This window comes from Sinohyriopsis cumingii, chromosome 16 (genome assembly GCF_028554795.1).
Source record: "Sinohyriopsis cumingii isolate HCF-2022 chromosome 16, ASM2855479v2, whole genome shotgun sequence".
NCBI classification, from domain to species: domain Eukaryota; kingdom Metazoa; phylum Mollusca; class Bivalvia; order Unionida; family Unionidae; genus Sinohyriopsis; species Sinohyriopsis cumingii.
The window spans coordinates 15,673,811-15,700,658 of record NC_142976.1 but is presented as its reverse complement, the minus strand read 5'-3'; the positions used below and the strand labels follow the sequence as shown (position 1 = coordinate 15,700,658).

At 39.7% G+C, this 26,848-nt stretch overlaps 1 protein-coding gene across 1 annotated transcript in view; it reads right to left on the bottom strand.

Annotated features, from left to right (window-relative positions):
• The window catches only part of LOC149779983 (uncharacterized), a 121,184-nt gene that overhangs the window by 76,136 nt on the left and 18,200 nt on the right, over positions 1 to 26,848 (bottom strand). The window contains exons 4-9 of the mRNA XM_089936706.1: positions 26,314 to 26,571; positions 25,535 to 25,799; positions 24,035 to 24,279; positions 21,676 to 22,217; positions 17,904 to 17,966; positions 13,396 to 13,690 (exon numbers count right to left, since the gene is read on the bottom strand). Coding sequence (XP_089792832.1) covers positions 13,396 to 13,690; positions 17,904 to 17,966; positions 21,676 to 22,217; positions 24,035 to 24,279; positions 25,535 to 25,799; positions 26,314 to 26,571 — 1,668 coding nt within the window. The remainder of the gene's footprint in view (positions 1 to 13,395; positions 13,691 to 17,903; positions 17,967 to 21,675; positions 22,218 to 24,034; positions 24,280 to 25,534; positions 25,800 to 26,313; positions 26,572 to 26,848) is intronic.

Genomic DNA, 26,848 nt, shown 5'->3' with positions numbered 1-26,848 from the left:
GCCACCTGTTTGCTGTACCAAGCCGATGAAGAGAAAGGAGAAGAAATCAAATACTTGGACGTGTGTTCGCTGTATCCCTACGTGTGCAAATATTGTCGCTTTCCTGTAGGGCACCCGCAATTGTTCACGGAACACATCGACCTGAAAAACATTCGACAATACGAAGGCTTGATCAAGTGTAAAGTTTTACCTCCCACGGACTTGTACCATCCCGTCTTACCTCACCATTGTCAAGGCAAACTGATGTTTCCATTGTGCCGTACTTGTGCCGAAACGTGCAACCAAGACCAACCTTGTTAGCACACCCAGGAAGAATGGACCTTGACAGGGACGTGGGTCAGCGTGGAATTGTTCAAAGCTCTGGACATGGGATACCAACTGTTAGAAGTGTACGAAATTTGTCACTTTCCCAAGACACAACAATACCACAAGAGTGACCCCATGCAGAAAGGCATTTTCGCTGACTACGTGGATGCTTTTTTGAAACTGAAACAAGAAGCCAGCGGCTATCCGTCCTGGTGTCACACTCCCGAAGACCAAATACAATTCAAAGAGAAATACTACGAACAAGAAGGCATCTCTTTAGACCACATCGAGAAAAACGAAGGCAGGCGATCGTTTGCCAAAGTGATGTTAAATTGCTTGTGGGGTAAAATGGTACAACGACCGTGTTTACCCAAGACGGAATATTTGACAGAACCTTCCCGCTACTTCCAGATGATTCACGACAAAACCAAATACATGAAACGCGTGGACGTCGTTCGCGAGGATTTGATCTTGGTCAATTACGAAGAAGATCTGGACTTTGTACAAGACGACCCTTTTGGAAATGTCATCATTGCGGCTTACGTGACAGCTCATGCTCGCTTAAAATTGTACGAAGCTTTAGAACTGTTAGGGGAACGCGTCCTGTACTTTGACACGGACAGTTGCATTTACATCCATCACCCGAGTCAACAGCACCCTGACATCGAAGGAGACCGTTTAGGAGCCTGGACAGACGAGCATCCCGACGACAAGATTCTAAGTTTCGTCAGTGGCGGTCCCAAAAATTACGGCTACGAATACCGGGACAAACAAGGAGACGTGCACACGACGTGCAAAGTGAAAGGACTGACTCTGAATTATCGTACCAGTCGAGTGGTCAACTTTGGGGTATTGAAAGAAGCCTTGCAATCCGGAGAGGATGGAAACTTTAAAGTGACCACTCACCAACCGAACAAGATTGTACGTTTACCCACTCAGAGAATATAAAAACAGGCTGCCATGCCACGACTTATGTCACATGTCATTGAACAGATTCCGTGGAAGGAACTCAATGACCATATTCAAACCGTGGATCATTACCATCGATTATTACAAGAACTGTATCCATTCAATTTGGGATGACAAGTGGTGCGTGTCTTAGTGACTTGTTTTCTGGGATTTCGTTTACCAGCCGATTCTTTGTGGACTCTTTACGATCAGTACTTACCACCTCAATGGCCTTAAATGGTCACGAAAAACTCCTTTTGCTCAAAGCCTTGCGGTTTCATCTGGATACTTCTCGACCTCTACGGGAAAAAAAGATTCGTCAACTTTTAGCTACCCAAGACGTGTATGACGATGTGTGTGTAGCTTGCGACTTACATCCCCATTGGACAGATGTCCGTGCCTGGAAAGAATGGGATTTTGAGGCTTGGACCCAAGAAATGGCCCAGGATGCACGAGAGTTGTTCAAGGAAAAAAGTTACTTTTCAACCCGTGTTAGTGATGGTGCCAGAAGAACCCGTCACCCAGGACAGGACTGTCGTGGACAGGCCTGAAAGACCCTTTCGGGAGGACACTTGTGTGACCTTACCCCCTACTATAGAACTGGTTAGAACATTACCCAAAACATGTTGTACAGACACTTGTTTTTATTCCACGTTAATGGTTATCATGTGTCTTTTATCCTTGTACTTAAGCCTTTGGCTTTTATGTATTTTTGTCTTTCGTATTCATGTTTGAAACATTCAATAAACGTGTTCTGAAAAAAGTATATAAACTCTTGTCTTGTTTGTTTTCGTGTCACAAGTGACATTTCTCACACTATGGCTACCTCTGCTGTCTCTGCTCCCTCTTCCTCCACTGTCAAAGTCATCGACGAACACTTAGATCGTGCCAGTTGGGAGGCTTTGTATCTTCGCCATCCCTTTAACATGCTCATTGCTGGACCTAGCGGTTCAGGCAAAACCGAATTCGTCAAACGTTTGATCGAACATAAACATCATTTGATCGATCGACCACCTCAGCGGATCGTGTGGTGTTACAAAGAGTGGCAATCGGCGTACAGCCTCTTGCGAGAAAGTCCAGGCGATTCCATCGTGTTTGTGGAAGGCATTCCTAAAGAAGACGATGGCATCGTCTCTGACTCCCGTCAAACGCATTTGGTCATTTTCGACGACATGTTAGGAGAAGACGAAGAAGAAATTAAACTGTGGTTCACGCGCAAAGGGCATCACCGTAATGCCAGTGTCGTTTACATCACCCAAAATTTGTTTCAACAAAGTAAAGCCCATCGCACCATCAGTCTCAATGCGCATTACGTGGTCTTGTTTAAAAGCCCTCGAGATAAATCGCAAGTGCAAGTCTTAGCCAAACAGTTAGGAACGCCTTGGTTGACTCAGGCGTACGACGATGCCACTCAAACTCCACACGCCTATTTACTCGTCGATTTGAAACCTACGACCCCCGAGGATTTGCGATTTCGTACCCACTTGTTTCACCACTGGGGTCAAGACGGAGGGCATGTCCTGTACACGTCTCCGTCCTCGACTTGACTTCACTTCACAAAAAAATCTTTAAAAACCTCAGACCCTTTTCGTCTGTCTCACACAGTGTGAACATGACATCCCTTCAATGACATCTCCCCGTCAAATTGATTCGTGCCTTGTATGGCATCAGTCGAGAAAAATATCCACAAATACGAGCTCGTGTCTTAGAAGCTAGTCTCAAAGAAGTCTTACGATGGTTCACAGTGACAGCACGTTAATTACTCCAAGGAATCATTCAGATTCCTCATCAAACCAAACGCTTTTTCGATCGAAACAAAGTCGCTTTGACCCAACTGACCGATCCCCGCATCGACACTCAAACCAAAAAACAAATCATTTTGAAACCTGGAGGGAGCGGTACTCTAGGAGGGGTCATCATTCGCTCTCTCTTAAGATGGGATCCTAATGCCCCCAAAGTTCTCCCCAAGAAAAAAGTCAAACGAAGCTCCAAGAAGAAGAAAAAGACCAGGTCCCCAAGGAGACCCGTGTCTCCAAGAACTTTTCCAGTGGCAGGACCCTCCTCTTACCAGACACCACCCCGGAAAAAGAAAAGAAGCCCCCAGAAAAAGAAACAGAGAAAAAGTCCCCAGAAAAAGAAAAGTCCACAGAAGAAAACTAGTCGCAAGAGAGGCATTTCGGCCAGGACGCAACCTTACACTCGCAAACCACGACCTGCAAAGGCGGTGACCGCGTCTCCGGCAGCCTCAGGTTCATTCACTTCTCCATTGATGTCACCAAGAACTGAAGAGTACTTGGAGACGTTGATCACACCAAGAACTTCTCCGTTGATGACCCCAAGAAGAACTTCCCCAGTGGCAGGACCCTCCAATTTAGTGGCAGTGGCTGCTGCTCATAAAGTACCTTCTCCCAAAATCAAAGTTCAAGAAAGATCGGGCATGTTACAAAGTTTACTGGATTTGTCCAAGCAAGAACTGACTCGATTTAGTCCGTTACGTACCCCTGCACGACGTGTCATGCCTGTCCTGAAGTTGATACGACGTAAAGACAATCAGTGGCGACGTGTTCCAGTATAAAAAAGGTGTGTGACAAAGTCGGGTATCAGTGTTTTTGGTGTTGAAGACTCAAAGATGTCACCCTCCAGAAAACATCCCTCTTCTAAACAACCCCAAGGAAAGAAAAGGAAAGGACTGCCTCCTCGTTTAGTCAAACATGGGGACATGTTATCTGTCTTGTCCAAAGCTTCTCCACCCCTACGAAAAAAACTCATTCAAATCAGCCTCCAAAGAGGTCATCGATACCGTGTGCGAATGTTGTTTGAACGTCTTGAAAGGCACGATCCCTTTGTCCAAACACCAGAAACAATGCTTAGGCAAACATCGTCACGTTCTGCGTCAAATGGTTCAAATGAAAATCCCCCTCCGACAAAAGAAGAAGATGTTGGTCCAACGTGGAGGTATTTTACCCCTCTTGCTAGGCCCCTTACTGAAAGGAGTCTTGGGAACCATGTTGGAAGGACTGATGGGAGCAAGATAAAAAGGCCCTCTGGAGTCCCAAGATCTCAGAATCGACCCTTGACATCCCATGGAAGGACGAAAACTAGCTTTAGTGCCTTACAAACGATGGATGGAATACCATCGTTGGCAAGAACAACGCACCCCGCATTTACCTCCCAATCCCCATTTGAGCGAAATGTCCCAGTTACAACACGAATTGCAAACCTTGATGGATCGTCAAGATTTGTCCGAAACAGAAAAATCGCAAAAGTACGGTCAACTCTTGCAAGGACTGCAACTCTTTCACCAAAAAGCTTTAGACGAAACAGCTCTACCCACTCTGAAAGATTTTAAGACCTTGATGAAAAGTCCAGCACCATCATCACTACCACAACCACCACCACTACTACCATTCCCAGGGGTCAGCAGAGATGCTACCCCACGAAGACCTGAGGAAGAAGAGATGCGAGAAGTGTTTCAAACACCGTCAGCAGCTCCCATTTCGAGTAAGATTGCAGCATCCTTGTTGACCCTGTCCCCCACACCCCAACGAGAAGAAATGAAAGCTTGGGTTAAAAAGATGATGTCCACTCCTCCTTCGACAGAAGTGAAAAAGAAAGAAGGGAAACCAGAAGTGAAAAAAGAAAAGAAGACCAAAGCCATTCCATTGCCATCTCCACCACTACCTTCGACTTCTACTCCCGTAGCCCATCGGACACGCAAATCCGTTTCCAAACCACCCTTTCGTCCCACACAAAGTAGCATCACCGAAGAGTGGGTGACTTATTAATACACCAAAAAAATGGAAAAAGTCTTAGCCAGCATTTACTACGATCCCTCCCATCCTGCAGGTTACGCAGGAGTTCAAAAATTGTATCGTGCTGCCAAAACGCGACTGAAAAGTCTCCGTTTACCTCAAGTGCAACGATGGTTACAAGAACAAGCTACCTACACTTTACACAAACCCATTCGACGCAAGTTTGCCAGAAGTCGCACCCGAGTGGAAGGCATCGATCATCAATGGCAAGCCGATTTAGCCGATGTCTCTCATTTGGCCAGCTACAATCGTGGCTACAAATATTTGTTTTGTGTCATCGACGTCTTTTCCAAATTTGCATGGGTCGTGCCCTTGACTTCCAAATCGAGCAGCGAGTTAGTGCGAGCCCTGCAACGAGTGTTGAAACAAAGCGGTCGTCACCCTCTTCGATGGCAAATGGACAAAGGCACCGAATTTCTGAACCAAGCTTTCCAAAAAGAATTAAAGAAACGTGACATTCATTTTTTTACCACCGAGAATCCAGAAACCAAAGCCAGCATCGTGGAACGTTTTCAACGCACTTTGAAAGAACGCATGTGGAAATATTTTACGCATCATCACACTCTGAAGTACATCGACATCTTACCGCACCTGGTGCAAGCGTACAACCAATCTTACCATCGAAGCATCGGACGTGCCCCGCAAGAAGTGACTCCCGACAACGAAGTACTGGTATTTGAGCACCTGTTTGGTACGTCCCCGACGAGGGCTGTCCCCAAGAAAAGTGGAGAGTTGACCGTAGGAGATTGGGTGCGCATTGGCAAAACCAAACGCACTTTCGACAAAGGTTACTTACCTAACTGGACGACCGAATTGTTTCGCGTCACTGGACGTCATCCTGCCGTCTATAAATTGGAAGACATGAACGGAGAAGTACTCAAAGGAACGTTTTATTTGCCCGAGTTACAACGTGTCACCAAAAAAGAAGACGACGTGTACGACATCGAAAGCATTTTCGAACGCAGAACCCGTAAAGTGGGCAAACGACGTGTCAAAGAAGTCAAAGTACGTTGGAAAGGATATCCACCCAGTTTTGATTCTTGGATCGACGCTTCGCAAGTCATCGACTATAAAAAGAAGTGACCATCATGCCCTTTCACACAGACGCAGCTACGTCGACCACTCCTTCACCTAGTTCTTCTCTGCAAGATTTACAAAAACAACCCTTGTGGGTGTGGTGTGGAGAACGTGTGCCTAAAATGCAAATCGTCTTTTTCTGCCAAATCTTCGTGGTGTATTGTGTCATCGGGGCAGCCATTGCCAATCTGAGTTTGCAACAAGGAGACAAACAATTGTGGACCATTTTATTGAGCAGTTGCATCGGTTACCTGCTTCCTAATCCCTCCCTGAAATTCTCCTCGAACGGGAACCACGGGAACCTTGAGTCCAGTGCCAGTACCAGTCACCACTCCAACAACAACAACCCCATTTTGGGCGGAGACACGCCTCTGACGTCCAGTAACCCCTCGGTCAGCCACAGAACTCTGGAATTATGAGTCACACTAACCAATTTTACTTAACCTTACCCAGTGACAGTTCCATGGAGCTTTTTCCCAATAACATGTTGTGCTGTTACACGGCCAAATTACCTCAGGCCATCCCCTTAGATCACGAAGCCCATTGGGAAGTGGCTTTGGTAGAAATCATTCACCCGACTCAAGTCCTCAATGTCCTTCCCAATCAAAAATTTTTTTCAGTGGAAATTCATGACGAGCAAATGCAACAGTACTTGAATACCCACGTCAAATATGATCACAAAATATATAACCCAGAAACTCAAAAGACGACCTATCGCTTGATCATTCCCCCAGGCTATTATTTTAGTGGTCAACATTTGGTCAGCACCATAAGCTCTAGGTTTAATGTCATGTTTCTGAAAGCTTTGGAGAGTGTCAGAAAAAGTGTCACCCTGGAGTACCACAAAGTAGCTCGTCGCTTCCTGATGAAATTTCCTGAGGGGCACAAAATGTTGTCTTTCTTATTTTGTCCTGAATTGTTTGACATGTTGGGCGGGACATGGACATGAGGATGGCCATGATGAAGAAAAATGAATTGCCAGTCATTTCCGACAACGATTCTTTTAGCAAGTTCTTTCGTACCCCAGTAGAACTGAACCAAGGACTGAATTTGATGTTTGTGTACTCCGATGTGGTGGAGTACAACGTGGTGGGACACACCTCCGTGCCGTTACTGCGTGTCATTCCTTTCAAAGTGGATTCTGCCACGAGCGCTGACGAGGAAGGTGGAAACACTTATCACGTCCACCGCGAATTTGTACATCCTCACTATTTGCCCGTCAGCAAATCTTATTTGGACACGGTCAACATTGCTATAAAAGGAGATCTGGGACAAAATATTCCATTCACCAAAGGGAAAGTCACAGTGAAACTCCATTTTCGAAAACGATTCTCTCACGACTCGTAAGTCATGTATCCAGTGTATCGAGGGGTTGCTCGACAGCGAGGACACGGTTTAGGAGATATGTTAAAATCAGCCTTTCGTTCGGTGGCCCCAGTCTCGAAACCGATGGTGACACGCGGATTGCACGCCTTGAAAGATGCGGCATTGACACACGGCAAAGAATTTCTCCAAAATGTCATCATCGACAAACAAAACCCCAAAGAAGCCTTCTTGAGGGCAGGCAAAAATGTCTTGTTGTAAACCGGCAAAGACCTTTTGAGCGACGAGAAACACCTATAAATGCTCTGCACGCTACCGAGTCAGGCATTCAGCAAGGACAAGGCAGAAGGCAGAAAGAGACGACGAAGAAAACACCCTTTCACCAGACTTCACACGTCTAAAGCTAGAAAGGCAAAGAAAAGAAAAACCGTTCGAGACTTAGACGTTTTCGATTATTGAGACACAAGAAATGATGCACCGAGAGTCTTGCGCCTGTTCCAAGTCGGAACTGGATCTGTTTGCCATGCCACCCACCATGATGACCATGCAAGAATCCCAATGGGTGGAATTTCACCCTGTATCCTCTTTGACGGATTCCGCCGGCTAGCGTGGGTACGTGGGAGAGCCTGCCAGTAGCTTCTCGTGGGTCGGTGGTTCTTTCCTGGGTTTTCCAGGGTTCTTCCTCCACCAGTTATACTGGCCGCCATATATGGCCTATCTTGTGCTGAAAATGGCGTTAAACCCCAGAACAACAACAACAACAACAACGACGACGGATTCCGCTCCCATCGAGTTTGAAATCAAAGGTCAGCCCGAAGATTACATCGATTTGAACAGCAGTTACTTGTACCTGAAAGTCAAAGTTCTTGATAAAACAGGCGGTGTAATAGATGACGAGCCAGTAGCTCCCGTCAACAATTTCATGCATTCCTTGTTTAGCGGAGTGGACTTGTACTTGAATAACAAACTAGTCAGTAGCAGCATGGATACTTACCCTTACCGTGCCTACCTGGAAAATCTCTTGACGTACGGAATAGACGCCAAAAACACTCATCTCAATGTTTGTGTGTTATGGGAAGCTGACGATGCAGGCGAGTTTGACAAATTGGAAATTGATACAAAAAAAGACTACAATGAGGGATTTGTAGAACGAAGAGACAAAATCAAAAATGGCCAGAGTTTAGAACTGATGGATCGTTTGCATTTGGACATGTGGTTGCAAGAAAAGTATTTGCTGAACGGGGTGAATGTTCGCCTGAGACTGAATCGTAGCAGCGTCACTTTCCATTTAGTGGCTCATAGTGACAATTACAAAACCATCATCCAAGAAGCCAGACTCTACATACGTCGTGTGGAAGTGTTACCTAAAGTGGGAAACGACATTAGTCAGACGTTGAGCAGAACGACTGCCAAGTATCCCATACGACGCGTGGAAGTGAAAACCTTCACCATTCCTGCTGGACAGCGATCCATGATCGAAGATCATCTGTTCCAAGGGCAGTTACCCAAACGTTTAATCCTTGGTATGGTCGAGAATAGAGCCTTCAACGGAGTCCACGATCAAAATCCTTTTGAGTTTAAACATTACAAAGTGTCCAAGATTGAAGTCAGTCGCGATGGCAAGACCTTGTGTACCCGACCTTTCGAACCTGACTTTGAGAAGAAGAATTACTTGAGATCGTACTTGTCCCTGTACGAAGCCACGGGGCAGTTAGGAACCAACACCACTCACGGTATTACGTACGAGGATTATGCAGGAGGCTATGCTTTGTGGGCTTTTGATTTCACTCCAGACCAAGGCAGCGACGAGGGACATTTCCAGCCTATAAAATCTGGTCAGATTCGTGTGGAACTTCAGTTTGCAGAAGCTCTAACTGAGACGGTGAACGTCATCCTGTATGCAGAATTTGACAATACGATAGAAATCAACAGTTTGAGAGAAGTCATTCTAGACTATTAGAAGCCATGGAAGACTGTTATCCCTCTTTACCTAGTGGAGAAACTTTAGAGATGAAATGTGAGGAGACTGTGGAAGAAGTGATCATGATGAAGTCAAGATGGCCAGAACAAGAAGCCCATTTAGTCTCCTGTTTTGCCAAACACTTGGTCAAAAAAATGACGGAATTGATCAAGAAAAATTGCTATGGATGTCAAAACGATCATCCCAGTCAAATTCAACACGATAAATGCCTGATGTTGAGTCAAGAAGAAAAATTGGACGAGTATCTGGACGAGGCTTGGAGTCTCATCTCGGACGAAGACGTGTTGCACCAGTGGTATAAAGACTTGCGTGAACATTCTTGTCCACCATGAACCACTCAAGAGATCCATCGTATCGAAGCTCTCCTGAATCAAAGTGAGGAGACGAAACGAAGAAACGGTTATTTGTCAGACATTTTCAAGCAAAAAGTCAGGATCGAATTGACGACTTATTATTACCTGTGAAGAAGAAAAAAACACACAAAACAATGGATACCTGGGAACTTTATTACCTTTTGAACCACAGTTCGTATACGGCTTCTTGGAATCCTGTCGTCTGTGCTAAAGATGAACTCCCTCATCGCAAACCTCAAGACCATCTAGCTTATGTGATCAACAGGGACGACAGTCATCTCCCAGGAACCCACTGGGTAGCCGTCTACTTTCCTCAAGAAGGATGTGTGGAATATTTTGATTCGTATGGATTGCCCCCTTTGGAAGACGATATCATTGACTTTATGAGAAGAAATGCTCAGACCACCCGATTCAATAATGTGAAATTACAAGGCACAGATTCCTTGGTGTGTGGACAGTACTGTGTGTATTTTCTGCATCATCGCAGCCTGGGCTATTCCTTAGAACATTTAGTGACTCATTTTGATCCTCGTTCTTCTTCAAGAAACGATGTGAAAGTAGATCGATGGTTTTGTGACCATTATGCTTATCTTTTGTCTCAAGCTAGGAAACGTAGTGTCCATCAATGGCCTAATGATTTCCAACAGTGGAAATCACAATTTCATTCACAACGTTGTCAGCCCTGTTTAAAGTAGAGTGTGAATTGAGAAAAAAATGTTTGCAATTTGAAAAAAATGTTTGATGTTATCATGTTGGATTATTGTTAAAAAATGTTAGAGTTGTTGTTTAGTGTTAAGTGATTTTTAAATAAAAATGTTGTGTTTTGAAAAAATGCCTTTGTGGTTTGTTTAACTATAAAAATGTTGGATTCATGCTCTTTAATTTCTTACTATCCCTCTCATGACACTCACTGAACGTTGCGGCTCGAAAACCGTGTGGGGGATGTTTTCCTTCACGTCCGCGCTTTGACTTTAAGAACCGGGTTGTTTCCAGTCTAACCATCCATTGTCGACTCATCCTCCTACGAAGATGTGCTCCAAACTAGCTAAGCTAAACGAAGCCTACGTGAATTTGCATAGGGTCAGACACAGTCTGATACCGAAGCCAGAAGAGATAGAGAATGTGAGAATGCTAAAAGTCACTGAAGACCTGATAGAAGAGCTCTTCAGAGAAGAAGTGAACAGGGAGAAAGAAGAATGGACAGAGAAGTACAGACTTCAGAGACAGCAGCAGCAACAGCAGCAACAGCAACAGCAACAACAGCAGCAGCAGCAACCTGAAGCTGACAGAGGCTTTGTCGATTGTCGTATCGACACCAAAGAGTTCTTCTTCTCTTTCCGAAGAAGCAGACCTATTGCCAAAAAGTCTATCCTCAGAGGACATCGCATTCTTAGAAACTAAAAAAGATTGCCATAGCAAACAAAAAACAAAAAAAAACAGCCCTTTTCAGGGCTACCCAATACTCTAGAAAAGAAATAACCATCAATTTGCCAATGTGTGTAGGTAGAGTAGTGTGAATATAAACACTAACTCTTTTTTAAAAAAATGTGAGGGTATGTGTTTGTGTATAAGATTGTGTGTTTGTAAGTGCTCACGTACGTTGGTATGGATAGTAGATTAAAATGATGTCTTTTTTTGGTGTTTGAGGTGTATATTTGGGGTTAGATTGGATTGCTTTGCGTATGTGGATAGTCTATTGAAGTGGTTAATAACAAAACATTTTTAGAATAGTAATGGGTAGCATAAAAAGTGAGTGAGTGTTTCTTTTAGGTCCGCGCGTTGTTTTTTGGTCATGATCTAGGTAAGATCAATTTTATGTTTTTTAGGGGGATGTTTTCCATCACGTCCGCGCTTTCAGTATAAATTGAAACTCGCTCGGTAGTCTAGCTACCCTTGCTGATTGATCAACACCACCAGAAGAATGAACACCAGAATTGTGAAACTGCTAGAACTCCAGATGCACCTGGAATATGCCAGGCGCATAGTAAATGAACTATCCGCGGAAGCCATAGTAGAAGAAGCAAGAATAAAGAAGGAAGAGGAGGAGAGAAGAGAGAGGGAAGAGGAGGAAAAGAAATAGGAGAGAGGATGACTTACAAGATACCAGAGACAGAGGATTGGGGTGCTGAAGCCAATCATCCCGCCTCTGCACTCCCAAGAAGAAAGGTGAAAGGAGACTGGGGAAGAAGATGCGTGTGTGGCGCCAGGCCAGGAAGGTGCCATCATTAGATAGGTGCATCTGGAGTTGAAGAAAAAAACCAACAGCCCTTTTCAGGGCTACTCAATACTCTAGAAAAAAATAACTATAGATTTGCCAATGTGTGTAGGTAGAGTAGTGTGAATATAAACACTAACTCTTTTTTTTAATAATGCGAGTGTATGTGTTTGTGTGTTAGTGATTGTGTTTGTAACTGCTAAAGTAAGTTTGTGTGAATAGTAGATTATGGGTTTATTTATTGTTTCTTAGCGTATGTGGAGAGTATAGTTTGGGTTTTATTATATGAAATGAGAAAAGTGGGGGATGTTTTCCTTCACGTCCGCGCGTTGTTTGGTTATGATCTAGGTAAGATCAATTTTATGTTTTTAGGGGGATGTTTTCCTTCACGTCCGCGCTTTTCGTATAAGAACCCACAGTATTCGTCGTTCAAACCATTCTACAAAGAAGATGGCTTCGAACCAACTTGACAAAATGCAAAAATTACAAGACGTTTTAGACAATTTAGGAATGATGGAGCAGATGTTAGTGAGACTCAATGAAGACCAATATTCCTATAGTCCCCATCGTGTAAAGATGGAAATTAATAACGTAAGAAAAGTAAAGGACATAATAAGTGGTGTAATGAAAAAGATAAAGGAGGAGAAGGAGGATGAAGAGGAAAGGATAAGGATACGAAAATGGAATGAAAAAATTGAAAAAGAAGAAGAAAATGAGAAGAGGAAGAAAGAAGAGGAGGAAGAGAAGAAGAAAGAAGAGGAGGAGAAAAAAAAGAAGAGAAAGAGTGTAGGAGAGAAAATAAGAAGTTGGTGGAGAAAAAGAAGAAATTAGAAGCAGAAGAAGAAGAAGAAAAACCAAAGGCCCTTTTCAGGGCCACCCATATTTCTCGAAAAGAGAATGACTTTTCCATTGCCTACCCCTTTTTTAAAAATAATTTTTATTTTAAAAATTTTTTTTTAAAAAAAAAATCCCATATTCAATTCCCCTTGTCCCTAGACAGACCCAAACTCTATTGACCATGTTCAATTTCCCCTTGTCCCTAGACAGTCCCAAACTCTATTCCCATGTAATGCTAATTCCCCTTGTCCCTAGAGTGTCCCACGATTTTTCTCCATGTTAAATTTACATAGTCCCCAGATTGTCCCAGGGGGGGGGTCTGTAATGCTAATTCCCATTGTCCCTAGGGTATTCCTATATACTACTTATGATCCTTCCGATAGACTTACGGAGGTAAAAATAAAAGAGACTCTTAGAACAAAAGGAATTTGCAAATACCCACATCTGGGGTAGCGCCAATGTGGCTACATAAATGTGATATGAATTTTTTAGTTGGATTTTCACTTAAGTATAGAGCTTTATGGAGCCCGAATAATTACTTACCATATTCAGTGCACAAAATTGAGAGTTCCATCGCTCTCCACAATTGTGGCTCTAGAATTTCAGATTTCCATTGATTACTAGGAGACGGCACTTCTTTTTGGAATGGGAACTTTTTGTGTGATGGCAAAGAGCTTTCATTATCACTTGGATTATTGTCTGAAGGGCTGTCATTCAGCCTGTTTGTCATCGTGAAGGAGTACATTGGGTCGAAGCTGTCATAGGTAGGGTGGTCCAGTGACAGTCCGGCCTGCATTTTCACCTTACTTTTGTATGGCACAAACAAGTGGTTGGCTTGCTATAAGTGTGAGGGATGACATTTTTATGAAAGTTTCATTCAAATTAAAGTCGCATGCAATGACACATTTAAGTGCAAGATAATTACAAAATATAATTTAAAAAATGTAGACTGTCTTAAATATAGACATTATTAATTATTGGCATATTCACGAATGAATCTGATGTCATCTCTGCTAAATTAAAGGTTGTACTTTTGGGATATATGGTGAAAGCTCCGCATTGAAAATTCATGATCCAGCTGCTGGTGTTAGTTATTGTACTCAATAACAATCTGAGTTAAGGGGCAAGAACAACTTCCAGATATACATATCAACCATAGCTACCTCGTGTACAAATATTTTTATGGAACGATTAAAAATCTATATTATGGTTTCTATAAGCTATAACTCATACCAATAGTAATAACATGGAAAGAATTGAATGGGAACAGGGTGGAGAAATGAATTTATAAAGCAAACCAATCATTTGTAACATTTCATCAAATTCACTACCAAAAGTTTGACCACTAATTATATAATTCTGGACACAAAATCTAACAGATTTTTACAAACACACTTCACGTGGACACTTCTTCCAGACCTACAGACAAACATATGTACCTTCTTCTATCCAGCTGTCACACAATGCACTACTCCCAAAATATCCACCGCAGTCAAGCCGTTAGAATCGGGAGAATATTATATGATGTGCAACTTTCAAAGAGGGCGGATAGCTAATCCAGCAATATTCTGACCAAGCGGGACTGCAAAAAGGATCCAATAGCAGAAGCCATGCAAAGAGCCAAACAAAGAAACCTTGCCTACCTCTTATGAAGCTAGTGCAAAGTAAACATGAAACTGATATTCTTCATCATGTTCCACCGAATATCCCTCAAGTAAGTCGCATTCTTAAAAAATACTGGACAACCAATGAATCGGGTAAACCGCTTAAACCAGTTGTAGCAGTCTATACACCTCATAGTTTTAGAGACATGCCCATCAAGACAAAGTTAAACAGGAAAGCAACGCCTGGTGGAACCTCATAGTTTTAGAGACATGCCCATCAAGACAAAATTAAACAGTTAGGAAAGCAACGCCTGCTGGAACCTCATAGTTTTAGAGACATGCCCATCATGACAAAGTTAAACAGTTAGGAAAGGAACGCCTTGGTGGAGCCTGATAGTTTTAGAGACATGCCCATCAAGACAAACTTAAACAGTTAGGAAAGCAGCGCCTGCTGAAACATCACAGTTTTAGAGACATGCCCATCAAGACAAAGTTAAATAGTTAGGAAAGCAACGCCTGGTGGAAGCTAAATATGCAAGACGTGCTTTTGTTGTTGTTGAGTTTAATTATAGTGGCGTGCGCACAATTGTGCATGTGCCACTTTTTTCTGACTGCACTGCAGCCTGCTAGTTGTTCCTGGGGAAGGGGATGGTACCACCTCCCCCAGGCTTTTATGGATTCAAGGAACCCTGATAGTTTGGCCTCAATCTGTGGGTCCATAAAGGTCCCTACAGTTGAATGGTTGACTGTCATTAGTGGGAAGGAGAGCTTGGGAACGGTCCTGCTTGCTTTACATCGCTGGTTTCTTGCTGCATTTGCCTGGTGTTTCTTGCAAAAAAAAATTTTTCGATTTTTTTTTCTTCTTCAAAATGTTCTAAAAGGAGGTGGGATGTTTTATGCTGTTTATAGAGGTTCTTAGTAGAAATCATGTATGAAGAGAGATTTTCAAGGTTATTATGGTATTACTAGTCGAGGTGTTTAGGGTGTGTTTCCTACGTTATGTTATTTATAAGTTTTTAGATATTACCTCTTTAAGTTATTTATTAATTAATGTTTTTAGAGATTGAATGTTATTTATATTTTATTTAGCAAGAGACCGGAGCCCTAGCCGATTACACGGTTCGTTAAGGACATCTAGGACTGGAATCCTAGCTGATTACTCGGTTCGTTAAGGACATCTAGGACATCCGATTTTGCGGTTTCCTTAGTTTTTTATAGGTGCTTCGTAAGTGAATTATTTATTAATACTTTTATAAAATTGAATGATATGTTATGGGTTTTTTTGTGGTGGCTTCTAAATTTATTTAGCTAGTTACTGGGTCTTTTGGTTTTGTGGGGATAGTAATTATATTTTGTTCCTAAGTCCTGCTGAGTCTATGAATTGATTTATATTTTTATATGCTGAATGTTTATTTTTATTAGAGTCAATAAGTAACTCTGGGTATGTGTGTGGTGATCCAATCTCTTTTTGGTTTTTGATAAATATTTTCCGAGCGGGTTGATATTTTGGGCATATATTGAATACGTGGTGTACATCTTCAGTGGTGTGGCAGTTAAAGCAGTTAATGGTTACTGGTTTGGGTCCTATAAACCTTCCAAAACTGCTTGCTAGTTTAGTTTTCCAGTTATTATCCTGTTTATGGTTTTCTGTTCTAAATAGGTACCCTTAGGTAGCTGTATGTTCCTATCTAAGGATTTTTGGGTTTCATGGTGCTTTTTACCTTTTGTGGAGGAGTTCCAAAAATCTTGCCATGTTTGGTCTATATATGTTTGTGCGAAGCTTATTGCTTCTGTAGAGCTATAGTTAAGCTTGATAGAGTTTTGATCTCCTAGTTTGGTTTTTGCAACTTTGTCTGCTGTTTCGTTGCCAGAGATTCCAATGTGCGACGGTATCCACATGAGCTCGACTAATTGATGTGCTGTGGTGATATCGTCGATTAATTGGCATGCTCTGTCGAGGAATTGTTCCCTAGAGTGTGTATTGCGATTTTGGATCGATTTGATAACGCTTAGGGAATCGCTTATAATGACTGCTTTAGGTATTTGGTTGTCTTTGATCCATTGTAGTGATTCAAGTATAGCCCATAATTCAGTGGTGTAAATGGAACAATAGTCAAGTAATCTGGATCCCGTTTGTATATTGAATTCAGGGATGACTATTGCTGCTGCTGTTCTTGGTGGGTTGTTTGTTTTTGATCCATCGGTATATATTTTAACATAGTCCGGGTATTTTTGGTTGATTTCGTTTTCAAGACGTGCTAAAACATGAAAGAAACATGCATATATTTAGGCGCATTCACAGGGGAAAAGTTAACGTTCAGAGCCAGTCTATAACGTGGAACACAGATAGTGTAATCTGTTTCATTTCATGCAAGGCATGAGCGTCCAAATAAGTAGATTAAAAATAAAAATGACTCATTACCAATTAAACCTGAAAGTAAAATAACGGATAGAAGACCATTGGCGGAACTTTTCTCTTGGCCCGACCACACAACCAATGCCATAATTCTGACTGGAATTGTCGACAACGCAAAAAAGGTAAGAAATCCAAGAAATATTAGATTCACTGTCTGCGAAAATTCAAACACAATGGCTTAAGTTGGGAGAAAGTCTCCCTTGCACAGATGACAAGAAAATTTTATACAAAAGTTAGCAAAATCTCATTTTCCTGCCGTTAACGATAGCTTTTTCAAAACTATGATCTCAACTTCCCTTCATCTGTTATTGTTTGAGTCAAACATAAACTCTGCATGTATCTTTGTTTAGCCAAAACACAATATTGTAATATTATTTTAGAACAAGACTTTGTCCAGCCAATGTAATCACAAGCTCAAACAAAACAGGCCTACTACAGCAGGGCATAGAGATCTTCCGTCGCATGATGAGCTGGCAGATCTGGGTCTGTACAGTTTGTTAGGAGTAATTAGTATAACAAACAGCATAGACCAAATCTGCTGGCACACTATTCCAGAGTGAAATCAGGATCTTTATAGTTCGCAGTATGACTCGACATAAGTGAGTGTCTATGGAAACTGGACAGATGTAAACAACCATATATATATATATATATATATATATATCGCAAATATTTCATTTATGACCTGCAGTAACTAAGGTCATCAATTTTATGCAATTATAATAGTCACTTTCCACCCTGGGAGTAGCGCAGTGCAATCTTGTTACTTTTATATTTTTATTATCGTTTCTGTAAATACCTACAGCCTAACACATGTAAAGTAATTATGCTTTTTGTTTTATGTACTTGTCGAAACATTTCAAATGCGTTTCGGCTGGTTTCACACCAGTTTCGCACTGTCACACACACAAATATAAATATAAATAAATAAATAAATAAATAAATAAATAAATATATATATATATATATATATATATATATATATATATATATATATATATATATATATATATATATATATATAAACTTACGACTCTCTTGACAAAAGAGCTCCTTTCAGATTTGATATAAATTTTCATGGGTTTCCATAAAGCCTGAAATGTACAATGAATATAGAAGCCATTAGTAAATATCCAATTATATTAGTCTGGGACAAATTTGGAAACCAGTATTATCGAAATAAAAAGGCTCATAAATATAAACAATCTGTCACAATATCGATTTATATCATATTTTGGAGATAACATTTGAAGATATGAAGCTTTTGATTCCTCCATGATGTAAGCATTATTGATAATGACTCTACATGACATATTTGTGATGTTCATGTATTACTATTATGGCGCCGTAACAAAAGCTCGCCGACAACTGCACGCAGTGATAAACAACCCGACAAATACGCGCAATATATAACGCATGTATACAAAGATAAGGTTGAGAAGACAATAAAAAACGTTAACTGAGAAGACAATACAATAATGTTAACTAAGAAGACAATACACACAAGTAAATTTTACGGCATCTAAATCAAAGTACGTTTGTCTTAATCGTCGTCTTCAGGCTTTGGTCCCAACATATGTAACAGTACCGGTAGATTATTATATGTTCATGTTTTCCCCATTAACTTTATATTGTCAGAATCGTGCAGTATTACCCGATAATGAACCTGCGCGCCAATACACATATAGCATTCACGTGCATAAAGGAACTACTTTCTATTGTAAACAAACAATGGACGCACACGCCAGCACTTTTGATTTGTAAACAAATCATGTACACTCGCGTAAGAGGCACTTTACGTTGTGGTTGTTTTAATTCGTTTCTGAATGAACTAAAACAGATGTTTCGTGGACTGCCACATACCAGCTGGTTTGGCACACTCCGCGCTGATACAATGTTTCGGATTTAGGCTAGCTACAGTATACAACAGACGCAAGAAAGGGTCCTTACAAATAACATACAAGTGACAAGCCATATAATGTCTTCTTTAGCTGGTGATAAGAATGGCAAAAATATATACTTACAGTTTTACATCCTGAATTTAATAAAAATGTACTTTCTTAATTCTGCAAATCCGAATTACATGAGCCATATCATAGGTTCTCAGCCTTGATTACACATTTCGAAATTGTACTGTAATTTCGATAAGTGCAATTACATCCTCCTTACTACACTCAAAATGAAATAAGCATTAAATTCCATAGCATCTTTTTGATAATTACAATTGAAAGACTTAATATTTTTCCCACATTATGATTTCAAACATTCAATGACAGAAACAGAAACACATTTGCAGATGTCAACACGCTTCTCTCTAGCTTTTTCAATCCCATGTATTTCATGTGGAATTGTCACATACAAATCCAGACCATAATCAAGAAATTTCGTAGAATCGAAAAAAATACCAAAATCTATTCATTCCAGATCAAATGGAAAAGTTGTTGCAAATTTATCTGGGCGGAGTTATGTGCGCAGTAATAATGTTGTTGTGTTATTACAATTTCGAAATGTGTAATCAAGGTTGAGAACCTATGACATTCATTTACGTTGTTTCTTTTAGTGTATTTTGTTTATATAATTAAGCCTTAGGTAGAATAAGAAAATGAGCTTATAATAAAAAGGTTGCTGCAGTTGTATGGGAAAATATGAACTCGTTTTGTCAAATAGATATGCTGCACTCCCAAGGTCGTGTATTATTCCATCCAAAAAACTCGTTCATATTTTCCCATACAAATGCAGTAACCTATAAAGATTACTTGCGAGAAATTAGCTCATAACATTAACATATAACATTTCTACTTATGATTTATACATAAATCAGGCTAGTTATGCACAATATTCTCCTTTTTTAATATTTTAATAAGTCAATAATAGGTTTGTTAACATTTCACAACAAGCGTGTATAGGGTGCCAGCCGTGTATAGACAAATAAACATTCTAAGTAAATAAACCAACATTTTTTAAAGCAGATTTATATGTTTTATTTATTTAATGCATCATATTGTAAGAACATTTGTTCACACGTTCTTTTTGTCTGGGTGCTTAAGTCCTGCGCACATTTGTCTGGTCACCTACTATTATATATTTGCGCAAAAAGATTTTTCTAGTCCATGCAGTAGTTGTAATTTTACAAATATGCAATAAACTTTAAACATTGCGAGAAAATAAAATCAATGTCTGTATGAACCATGTTTAGACAAATATAAAGGGGCCCCGAGTGGCCGAGTGGTCCAAAGCGCACTCCGTTACGGATCACTGCCATCTCACCTCTGTCTGCGTGAGTTCGAGTCTCGAATTCGGCCAATGTGGGTATGTGAGAAAGCTTGCCAGTAGCTTTTCATGGGTCGGTGGTTCTTTCCTGGGTTCTTCCTCCACCATAAATACTGGCCGCCATGTATAACCTATCGTGTGAAAAAAAATGGCGTTAAAGCCTACAACAACAACAACAACAAATATAAAATTTTCAGATTCTTTAATATTAGCACGATTTTATAAAGGATTAAGTAATCATGGTTGGGTAAAATTTGCAGATGTGTAAATTTTACCTAATCATTCACAAAGTACATGAAGTCAGAAGTATTTTATGTTAACTTTGTGAGTGATTAGGTAAAATTTGCACATCGACAAATACCCTGCCATCATCATTTAATCGGTATAATTCCAAATGACTTCCTCCTTTCTGTCATCAAAACAGATTTCATCAACAAAACATTCATATTTAGATAGCTCGATCTTTTCTTTCATTAGCCTCTTAACTTCAAATAAATACATCGCTCGATCTTTGCTAGCCCAGATTCGTGTAAAGTGTCAGAGCGTGTCATGCCACTCATATAAGGAACTTGTTATTATCATTATTTTAATGAATAAAAATTGGTTCATTCTGTTTAAACCAGTGATATTACTTCTTTTCTAAGATTACACTTGCTTATGGCACGTGTTGTAATATCATTCGTTGTTCTTGCTTTCTACAAATTTTGAGCTTTCGAAAACACAATATTGTTCACTTTTAGTACAATCTCTTGCTTTCTACACATTTTGAGCTTTCGAAAACACAATATTGTTCACTTTTAGTAATATCCCTTGCTTTCTACACATTTTGAGCTTTCGAAAACACAATATTGTTCACTTTTAGTATGATCCCTTGCTTTCTACACATTTTGAGCTTTCGAAAACACAATAGTGTTCACTTTTAGCATGATCCCTTGCTTTCTACAAATTTTGAGCTTTCATAAACACAATATTGTTCACTTTTAGTACAATCCTTGCTTTCTACACATTTTGAGCTTTCGAAAACACAATATTGTTCACTTTTAGTATGATCCCTTGCTTTCTACACATTTTGAGCTTTCGAAAACACATCTTGTTCGATATATAACACTGACATTGAATAACAGCTGGTGAAACATTGCTGAAGTAAAAATGCAATAATTTCTCAAGACTGACTTGTAAAACCTTTCTTTGCAAAAGGGGTCAGTGTTGAAATGCATGAATGACTGCAATTACATTGTTTTAACTTCTAATAAGCGATTTTAATCAGGGGTCACACATAGGTTGGACATCACAAAGGTGAGTGGGTGGGGCTTGTTGTTATTACGGTGTAAGACGATGCTTTAGATAAAGCTTCACATAAAATTACCTGGTTACTGGGAACCAAAAGTAGTCCGCGGAAATTACCGATGTGTAAAAAATTATTGATCAGCATGACGTGATCGTTTTTTTTCCAATCAGATTGCAAAAACTTCGGTCCCTTGTTAACAAATTCAATTATTAAAGTATATTTATTAAGGCTTGGTTTTACACTACCTGAACTGCAATTTCTTGAGCCGAGAACATCAAAGGAGAATCATTGTTTGTGGAGAGGTCCCTACGCAGAGACTCCCGGAGACTTTCACTGAAAATGCTGCTACATTCACCTCCAGACAAATAGTTTCTTGCAATTTTGTTAGACAAAACCTTCCTGCATGATTCTCCACAAATGTCAATGCAATGTTCATCGGTGTTTAAGTAGTCTCGAAGATCCTTCCAGAACTCGAGATAATGAAGACCTTGTGAATATCCAGACTCCATAAGGAACTTTTGGAAAGGACTTCCCGCCAAAATGTCAGATGCCAAGGACCATGATATCCGGTAGTAATCACCTTGAAACATGAAGGTGGGTGTCGTTTTTCCTGTCATGAATGATCGAATGGCTGATGGGATGTAGGTCTCTGCCAGCCTTGGGGACGTGAGTGTGGACCACATGCCCACATCTTCCTCATCGTCATCGTAGACCGTGCTTGTATCATCTGAAGAGTTGTTTAGTGGAGTGTTCAACTCAGGAGATAACTTAATACTCTTACTAGGTCCTAAAGAAAGAAATAATATAGAAATTTAGAGATGCTATGTGAATATGCAAACGTATAAAGAAACAGCGTTCTTTCTTTTTTCTGCTCGTCCATAATTACGCTGTACATATTTCGATTAATATGAAGATTTGATAATGACAATTTTATTCATGTCAGTCTCGTTCTGTGTTATACCGCATTATATGAACACATTAAGCAGCTTTGGTACGTAATTTAGAAACGACAGACTTCCATTTAAGCAGATATGAAAATTGGTTAAGGTGTTTAGACACTGGGTTATCCTTTTTATCATGGTTATAACTAAGATGTTGGTTTCTTCTCAAATTGAATTTTCTTTTAGTCTCACCTACATATTGTTTGCCACAGAGATTAGCAGGTGGGTAAGCAAATGATATTTTGTGTCGCTTTTTGTGTCACACCGTGACTTCTTAATTCTGAAGTATATTTGAGGTTTATAGATGTGCTTCTAAATATGTTATATTTATCCATTTTCATGTAAAGCTGCATTTAAAGGTCTCGCAGTCTTGTACCTTGTTTGTGAATGTTTTGCTCGTAAATGAATCAACAAGATCAAATTCATCTGATCAGTTACAAAGATAACGAAATTGCGGGAGAGGTGACTAAGACCACTTCAACTGATGAGAGGGAACGTCTCCACATCCCATCCCAATCTTTAGGCCCTAATGTGCACATGTTGCCTCTTCTTTGCCCCCGTCTTTTATCCCCCCAAAAAACGAATGGAGTGCGTTGATTCCAAATTTAACAGAAGAACGAGGACTCCTCGTTGGTGTTTTCTAGATAAAAGAACTGTAAAAATCTAGAACGTAAAAGTGCAGCATATTTGTCGATTATTTTGAAGTACTGACAATATTTTAATTATTTCGTTGTTGGAAATTATATAACAACACTGAATAAAGAGGGGATATTACCTTGCTCTGAATGAATCATGGATGAATTTTATCCAGTGGGTGAAATATCGGTACTTTCATGAGTAACGAAGCTATAAATGAAAATACTTTAAGTTTTTCACCCACAAGAATTTCGATATTCACTAGAAGCAAGTTCATTTCCTCTCAAACATGGGGATTTAAAACACAAAAAATTAATTCCTGTTTTATATCAGTTTGTTGGAATTACGATCAGAGTTTGCAGTTGTATTATTGACAGCAGATATAATTCGAGAGGTCACTTATTTAAAATATTCATTGGAATTACTAAAGTGCTCATTAACTTTTATATTTATATATACTACTTTGGAGTTACTGTGAACTCATTCAGAAGCATTCTAGACTACATCATTGTGTGACAGCAGGACATAAAACTATTGGAATTCATACAGAACATTCTATCTTTCTGGAGTTGTGATTGGACATTTAGAATTATTTGAGATTTAATTCACAACACTGTTTTGTTTCTCTTGAATTTTCACATTGTATTATATATTAATAAATTGTTTCTTGATTTTACTTAAAATTGTTGGTTTCGCTTCTTTCTGTTAAATATTTTAATACCTAAAGTTACAATACATATTTTAAAATGTACACGATCTGAAATTGTCAAATCCTGCTCCCATTTTATTAATCCAGACACGTACAGTATCTTAGGAATTAAATTCTCTATTTAACTTCTACATTAGGCGAAGACATTTGAATATCATTTAAATGACTGAGCAAGCATGCTTTCTAATATAGCTATGGTGCTGTTGTGCGCAGTTGAGACAATCCATACAATGTTTAGTTCCAGTCATTTCTGCTTTCTTGGTATATTTTGTTTTGTCATCAGTATAATGTACATATATGTACATAATTAAAACCTACCTGTCCACAAATTGAAAAGATTCGTTGGGCTGACATGTCGTGTCTCCCACTCCATCTCATCTTCCTCATCCAAGTCACTCTCGGCCAAGTTTCCCGAGCTGTGTCCATTCGACCGTCCGCTGCTATACAGCCTTGTGGTTGAGCCGTCCACAGAAGGGGATGAAATGGATCCGGTGATAATGGTAGACCGAAGAGATGTATCTATCTCCTCCTTCTCGTACACAGAAGGAAACATCATGCGACTCCTAAAGGTTAACAATATATTGAATGACGTCTATAAATAGGTCAAGGTGAAATATTTACAATACGTGAAATATCTTAAGGAAACTGAATGGAAATTTATTGAGCTAATTACAAAAAAATGTATTTGTATTTTATATGAAACAGATTCTCTGGTATTTGTATGAATTTCTTTACAAAGAAATGCAATATCAGTTTGCATGAAATAAATTCATTTTACATGGTAACAATATTTTGATGCATACATATTTTTAATGTTTGATATAAGTATGATTATCTATTTTGTGTTTCACGGACAACAAATAAAGCTAACATTCTTTGTGATTAGCAAAATAGCTCTGAATATAGCATATATATTTATCTTCAGTAATGGGTACACTGATATACTGTGTGTACAGACTGAACGCCACTAATGGGTACACTGATATATTGAGTGTACAGACTGAACGCAACTAATGGGTACACTGATATATTGCGTGTACAGACTGAACGCCACTAATGGGTACACTGATATATTGCGTGTACAGACTGAACGCCACTAAATAAACGTCAGGAATGTGTGGGGAAAACAGCAATAATGCATGGTGTCCTGAAAATATTTTGCACAAGTTCAGGAGTTTTAGCGCTGCTTGGAATATTAATTTATTCCATGAACGTTGACAATTTATTTTAAGTCTGAAATTTGAATTTGGAGATTAGTATTTTCTGCTATCTTTGATTTCCGTTTTCGACATTCTACATTCACTCATACAGACAAAATCCTGAGAAATTCAAATAGAAAACCCGAATATTTTTTTAAAGCTGGACTACAATGCAGCTAATAAGCGCTATTATAATAGCTCTCTCTCTCTCTCTCTCTCTCTCTCTCTGCAAATATCCACGGAACTGTTACTTCATTACACAATGTTTTGAAATATGGTAACAATTTATATTTCCCCGCCATATTGTTTCATCGGTACAGACGACTCTGAAATGTACTTTCAGATCTTTATTTTACTGTCTATACTCTCTTTTAAGTCCAGTCCATAATGCGCCGGTAGGTCTTGACATGGGCAGTTTGTTAAGAGTAATCAGTAGAACAAACAATATAGACTGTGTTCAGCAGGCGCATTATGCTATGACAGATCATGATCTTTGTTGTTTACGCTTTGACTCGACATATAAGCGAATACAGACGCTAATTTAACCGTCTGATTTCAAAATATATAGATGATCTTGGAGGGGAAAATACCGAAAGACAAATATAATGTTGGACTGTACCTTAACATCCTTTCCCGGACCTCATTTGCATCCTCACCAGCAGAACGTCGTGACAACATTTTCATCAGTGCAAATGGTGTGGTGAGTTCTAGGTGAAGTATATATTTTTTGACCCAGTATAACTTCAATGCAAGCAGTAGAAGCTTTTGAAAGTACAGAAAGCTCTGCTCTGTCTCAAGCATTAAACGTTTCCTCTCAAAACCTGTTGTCTCCAATATTTCCACCAGAATTTCCTCATCCGGAAGTAATTCGTCATTCAAGGAACCTTTCAAGATAAACACAATCTTATGTGAACATTATTTCAAAGTAAAAGTATCATCTTTGCTTTTGTTTGAATCACAAATAAACTTTCGAATCAAACTATACAATGACTAATTTTATCACTAAAGCACCACAGAGGCATATTTATCTGGGCCATAATGCGAAATAAATTCCGACAAGATTTACTGCTTCTACCAATATTTAATTAATTATCCCTGTCCTTGGGTTAAAATGAAAACATTACCAACAAATCACAAAGTAACAGAATTTGTGTGCATATCAATTATCTTGTTACAGGCTAATTTGACTGAGTTAAACATATTGTGACAGACTTGTCTGACTGCATTAAAAATCTTGTGACAGACTAGTCTGACTGCGTTAAAAATCTTGTGACAGACTTGTCTGACTGAGATAAACATCTTGTGACAGACTTGTTTGACTGCGTTAAAATTTTGCGACCGACTAAATCCTGTAATATACTGATACGTTATTATTGTAATAAAGCACGTGGATTATACCTTGGAAGATTAGCACTTTTGATCTTTTGGATATAAATTCTTTGGCTGTATCGGAGATGTACGTCATTTTGATCCTGTTTTTAAGGTGAGCTTTCTCGGGATCACTGTACTCAAAATGGCGCCACCTTTCAATCTCCCTCCAGCAGCTGAACACACTCTCGCCGCAAGTGCCGTGGAGAAACTGCCGAAACAACAGAATCCCGATGACAGAACCAAATAGATTTCTGGACAGATTAGACGTATTTTCGGTAGCCGCATCTGGAAGAATAAAAGATGACACTCATCCAGGCGACTAACCAGTAAGGTCAATACCGCTGTTGGCCCCGTAACTGTATTAACTGAGCCCGGTTTCATTAAACATCTAAACTTTGAAGACTTCCTCAAATCTGCCAGTAAATTTCAACAAGGCAACATCCTATACAATTAACGCTGTAAAAGAACTAAATTCATATCTCGGAAGAAGGAAGAAAATATAACACAAAAGACAAAATATTACACAAATTGTCAAACGATTTTAGAAACAAGTCAATAAAAG